The sequence below is a fragment of the Propithecus coquereli genome, unplaced genomic scaffold, assembly GCF_000956105.1.
Source record: "Propithecus coquereli isolate 6110/MARCELLA unplaced genomic scaffold, Pcoq_1.0 Scaffold459, whole genome shotgun sequence".
Lineage (NCBI taxonomy): Eukaryota > Metazoa > Chordata > Mammalia > Primates > Indriidae > Propithecus > Propithecus coquereli.
In genome coordinates, this window is record NW_012150385.1 from 1,063,354 (window position 1) to 1,069,353 (window position 6,000).

Consider the following 6,000-nt stretch of genomic DNA (forward strand, 5'->3'; position numbering starts at 1 on the left):
CGACACGACAGCAGACTAATGCACCCAGAGAGGCCTGCAGCAGGGAAAGGTGGGAGGGCCAATAAAAGAGGAATGGCAAAAACACACAAAGAATGTGCCACACAATGTGCTTTACGTGGGTGACCAAGTGGAACTAGGTATCTTGTGCTTCAAGAACGAGGAAAGTAGGCAAGGGAAGGCTCAAGTGGCTTCCCCACAGCCACTGCAGGAGCTGGAAGAACACTACTGAGAGCCACATCTGACTCCACGCCTGCAGTCACTACCGGCAGCACTGCCTGCCAAAGATGAGAGGAGGGTAGAGGACGCCCAGACCTAGAGCCCTCAGAGTCAGGGTTTGGAAAATCTCTGTAAATATTCATAGTAATTTGCCTATTGTAGATATTTCATGCAAATGGAATCACACTATATGTGACCTCTCTTGGCTGGCTTCTTTCACTCAGCATAACGTTTTCCAGGTGCATCCAAGTTGCAGTATGTATCAGTACATTGTTCCTTTTGTTGGTTGATTTTGGATATACCACAATTTGTCTACTCATCTGTTGATGGACATTTGGGGGCAGGGTGGATGGGAGTGAGTACTTACTGAGTACAAAGTGTCTGTATGGGGTAATGAAAAAGTTTTGAAACTAGAGAAAGCTGGTGGTTGCTCAACATTGTGAAAACACAAAATATCCCTGAATACCCGCTTCAGAATGGCTAATTTTTATGTTATGTGAATTTCACCTCAACTTAAAAAAAAAAGTTAACAGTGATAAAAATGTTCTAAAATGTAAGATACTTGTTGCAAAACTCCATGATTATACTTGAAACCATTGAATTGAATATTTTAAATGGGTGAATTTTATGGCATGTGAATTACATCTCAATAAAGATGTTTAAAAAAATCAAAATCGATGACTGCACTATGCAGCCACTCTAGAGGCTGGGACTCTTTAACTCAAGTGATTTTCTTTAAGTGGCCTAAAGTCTTCCCATACAACGGAAATAACAAAGCACCTCTACAAAAAAGCAGGGCTGGTTAAAAGTACCAATGACAGAAATGAAACGTTTTTGATAGTGTGATTCTTCTAAAAACAGAATCCCAAAGAGAGACAAAATACATTCAAAGGTGCCTACTGTTGGCAGCAAGCGCTGACCACAGGACATTACAGTACAGAGTGCAACAAGGATGTTTCTGTCCTTTCAAGGAAGCTGATGTAATCACCCCCAGTAGAGGAGCAGTCCCCCTGGGGTAGCTGCACCATGTTCTCCTTCACTTGTGGCTGTCATTAACAAAAGACAGTGACACTCTAACCAAAGTGCTGCTTTGTCTTTTCCTTGCCTAACACAATTCTACCTAAAACAGATTCTTCTTATTTGTCCGACTCCTATATTGTTAACTCTCCTGTACCACGCTGCAGCTTACATGTCTAAAATCTCGACTTGGTAACCTGATTCAGGGCTTGTGACATCCTGCTTAAATATCTGGTTGTCCCTTCACACAATGGTAAAGACTTAATTATGTCCAAAACAAAAAATCCAGCCAGGACTGAAAGCAATGGTGCTTACAGTTAGAAAAGGTGGCTAAAAGTCCCGGGACCATGACCTGTGTCCCACATCGTCCATCCTTGCTGGGCACTTAGCAGTAACACCCTCTCACTGATATAGAGCATAAAACGCTGGAGAAGAATTTAGAGGATCCCCAGTCCAGTGCTCCCAAAGGCAGCCGGCCCCTGGACTGCTACAAGATGATCTAAGCAGCTTTAAACAAGGCCCGGAGATTCTGGTTTGGCAGTTCCAGGGCGGGCTTGGGAACCCTTTTTTATTTTCGTCAGTTGCTCCAGAGGTACAGGTGGACACCACTAACCTTATCCAACTCCCTCCCCAGTGACAGTCCACCAACACCTCCCCACCCCAACTTGATCATCATCCAGCCTCTACTGGAAAGTTCTGTTGTCAAGTCTTAGAAAGGGTGGCTTAAACTAAAAGCTCCTTAAGCAGTGCTGTCCAATAGCACTTTCTACAATGATGGAAATACAGCAGCCACTAGCCACATGTGGCTCTTGAGTACTTGAAATGGAGCTAGCTTATTATATAAATGAGGCCAGCATGGCTTACAGCCCTGTTCTGGGCACCACACTTACTTCAAGGTTCGTTAACTTTTTGACAGGCCCTGCTCCTTGTCGGTTCCTGCAAACTCAGTCAGGTATAATTCCTCTGCCCTTTCTCCATGTTTGCCTCCCTCTGCCTCTGCCCACCCATGTTATTTTAACTTAAATAAAGGACACTGCATTTACCCTATCCATTTTCACTGACAAAGTGCTGCACATTCCCATCCTGTGCTGACACATCCAGGAAGGCTGGTGACTTACTTCCCAGGTGCAGTTTGAGAAATCAATTTGTTTACCCCAATTTCTCAGAAGAGTTGGAGGAATGCTCGCCTCTGTGAGGACATCTGCACCCTGAAATTTCCCACGGTCTTTAAGGGCAAGAGGCAACTTCAGTGCTGCAACAGGATTTGATAATTACTGTTGAGCTACCCATGATTTACAAACTCCTGTGATTTCACCAGCCAAATCTGAAGGGTATTCTCTAACTCCTTCTGCACACAGGACATCACATTCTTGAATCTTCGACTGAAGTCCTGACAGACACACTCCAAGAGATCAAAAATGACCTGTGATTTTTGTGGAAAACCTGTTAGCCCCAAATCCATGATAGACCAGCAACCTCGGGGGTCAAGGTGATCCCTACCTGAGAAAGCCAAACAGCAACAAATCCTGTCTTTTAAGTGACTGCACCTTGAATTTGTTCGTTTTGTACATTTCTTTAAGCTGGAGCTCCTAGACTTATCATTTTATCCTTGAAAAAAATTAAGGAATTAAGAACCTGTTAAAAGAGCTATTTGAAAACACATACCCAGGGCAGAGCCAAGACAGAAACTCCAGATTCCTGACTCCTCATGAGTTCGTGAATTTCTGAATGCCCCATCTGTTTCTCCACACTGCCTCCCTTACCCTTCAATCGTGAAGAGAAAAAAGCAAAACTGACCCAGCAGAGACTTTTAATTAGCCTAAAATCCTTCAGAAGTTTATTGAAAAAGCAGAATTATACAGAATGTAATGCATTAAAATACAATAAATCCTCAATATATGCACTCTTCACTCCTAAACAGTTACATATGCACATTAAACAGCTCTCCTCCTAGACAGAACTGTGCACCAAAAGGGAAGGAACAGTTTCACAGTGCACAATTATTCTTTCAATAAAGTTTCTAAAGCATTTTGGGAAATTGATGCTAAATCATAATTATTAGCTTGCAATAGTATGCTAAAGTGCTTAGTTCATCCATGTTCCATGTTGAATAAAAGGATTTAACAACCAAATTCTCCATTACAGCTCAAATACAGAAATTCAAGAGCTTTGGCATAAAATCTTATTTCCAAAGCATAATTTTAAAAATATGCTTCTTAATCATTGTCCAGCTGCCAGTTCTATCCTTCATTCATTTTCATCTTTTACTCTATACAATATAAACCATCTCACCTACATAGACCTCAATGATCTCATCACTAAAACAGAGCTAACACCCCTTTCATGCCAAGAGTCAGGAGACCAGCCAAAGTATTGCTAGATGTCCCTTCTGCTGCTAAAATCTATTGTCCTTCTTCTATTAATTTAATAGTATGTCTTTCAAGGCTGCCTGTATCCCGTGTTTAGTGTGTCTAAAGTTTGTTCTAACAGTTTCATGTTTCTACCTCCTTCAGAGTCCTTTACTTCATCCACTGTACACAACACTTTCCTGACTTATATTAAACCCTGAACTTTTTAAGTAAACAAGATGATCAACAAACAAGAAGAGAAAGACGGAAACATAGGCAAATAAGAACAATGTTCATGGACAAGAAAGTAAAGAAAATATCTAAATACAAATATTAAAGGCACACTGGAAAAGATCAGGCAGCAGAAGATGACTTTGGAAAATCCCATTTACTTTGTCATTAAGGAAGAAATCCCCACAGAGAACCAGAACAAACAATTTAATTAAGTTTGCCACTCTGCCCTAGAGCCAGGAGTGTCAGAGCAGCGGACCTGAGAGCTGGGACCCTCTAACTTAAAGTGCCCTCAGGTGCTGTGTGCCCAGGTTTTCAACACACTGCACCTCAAGATAAACTCAGGCCAGCAGCTCTTCCATTTCTCATGTAAAAGTGCATTGTTTTCATAGTTTCTGTAGTAAAGTGTTGCCAGTCTCTGCAAGTCCATTCTAAAAGGCTTCTCAGTCATCAGCAGATGACTAATTCATAATATCCACAGCAAGTAGGATGAACAACTTGTCCTGGTCTGCCCTGGCTTAGCACTGAAAGTCCTGCATCCTTGGAAACTTGAGTCCAGGGCAACCCAGGATGGTTGGTCATCCTACCATCAGGATATATGGCAGCATCTTCCTGATCTTTCCACTGGCCAGGGGAGTCAACTACTACCACAAAATCTTCTCTCCAAATTGCCTTTCTAGAGCCTAAATACTCCTCTCGGCTATTGCTCTCCTTCAAATGTGTTCCTCTTATTACCATTCATGAATAAATTCAGGCTGTCAAGGGCAGAATTGCCTCTCATTCAGTATGTACCATACTCCTTGGCACACTGTTGATGACTAATAAATATTTCTAACATTTCTATCAACATATTAAGTCAATCAGTTCCACAACTTTGAGCTTGGTTTATGGCGCCTCTTGGTTCTCTCCAAAAATTCAAAGTTACAAAACTCAAGACACAAAATTGAAAAGTGAAATTTAAATATCTTATACTGAAATCTAGTTTAAGGCTCATACTTACATAGCATACTTAAAATTCTGGATGATTGAGAGAGGATGCAAAGGCCAGAAACCTGAGATTTACTGGGCATCAACAACCGGTCTCCTATGTTTTTCCATCCCTATCAGGAAAAACCTGCAAGGCTAAATTCTCACAAAAATTTCCTACAGTGTCATTTCTGTTCTCCACTCGATCGAGCACCGCGGTAAGGACTGGTCACGCAGCGTGGGGGGCAGGGGCACAAGAGGAGGTGTGGAAGCCAGCTCTTCACCGGATCACTAGGCGGGACCCCAGAATTTTTTCTGACATGCCTTCAGGAAAGTGTGAGCGGTTGACAGGGAAGACGCAGGGCTGTGGCCAGGTGGCTGTCCCCCCGGGGGATCAGGTGAGCCAGCAGGAAGGACAGCGCGGAGGGACGCAGAGAGCGAGAGGAAGGCAAGGTAGCAACTGTTCTGGAGGTTGGGGCGGGAGTGAGGGGCAGGAGCGGCGCGGGGCGGTCTCAGGACCCCGAGAGCCAGGGAATAACGCCACGACTGGGCGCAGGGTGCAGCCGAAGCCTCAAGGACCTGGCAGGCGCATCCGCTTCGTCGGAGCCTGTTTCCACCTCTGTAAAACGAGTTATGCCTGGGGACTAAACGGGAGGGCTGTTGCAACGCACCTGGCACCGCATTTACCCTACTACTGCTATTGCCAGCACTGAAGTCAAGGAGGGTCGTCCTCGCTCCTCGCGGCCCCGGCTCCAGAGCCCGGGTCTGGGGGCCCAGCCTACCTGCCGTCCTTGGCCTCCGGGGCTTGGCCATCGTCCGTGACGACCTGCGGCCGCAGGGGCCGGCGCTGCCGCAGCCCGTCCGCCTCGCTCATAGTGCAGACGCGTACTCTCCGCGCGCCGCCACCAGCCGGCACTGTGCGGCGCAGGCTCGGGCTCGGGCTCGGGCTCGAGCTCCAGCTCGGGTTCCAGGCCCGCCCCGCCCCCTGGTGCACGGAAGTGACGTAGTGCCCAGGAGCCAATCCACAGTTCTCACCCCGCCCCTTCCGGCCGCTGCGTTGGGTTGCTTGGCTCTCGGAGGCGGGTAGTAGCAGGCCCGGAGGCGACTGCGGCCGGTCGGCGGAGCGCGGGGCACGTTCGGAGGCGGCTCGGGGGGAGCGCCTAGGCTTGCATAGTTCCTTGCCCGCCTCGGCCTCTTGGCCCGGAGCGCGAGCGGCCTAGAC

The 6,000-nt window shown here is 46.0% G+C and overlaps 1 protein-coding gene across 1 annotated transcript in view; it reads right to left on the reverse strand.

The window, feature by feature from the left end:
• Positions 1-5,715, reverse strand: part of APMAP (adipocyte plasma membrane associated protein) — a 31,267-nt gene extending 25,552 nt beyond the window's left edge. The window contains exon 1 of the mRNA XM_012655047.1: positions 5,561-5,715. Within this exon, the coding sequence (XP_012510501.1) occupies positions 5,561-5,652 (92 nt within the window). The 5' untranslated portion in view covers positions 5,653-5,715. The remainder of the gene's footprint in view (positions 1-5,560) is intronic.
• Positions 5,716-6,000: the final 285 nt, after the last annotated feature.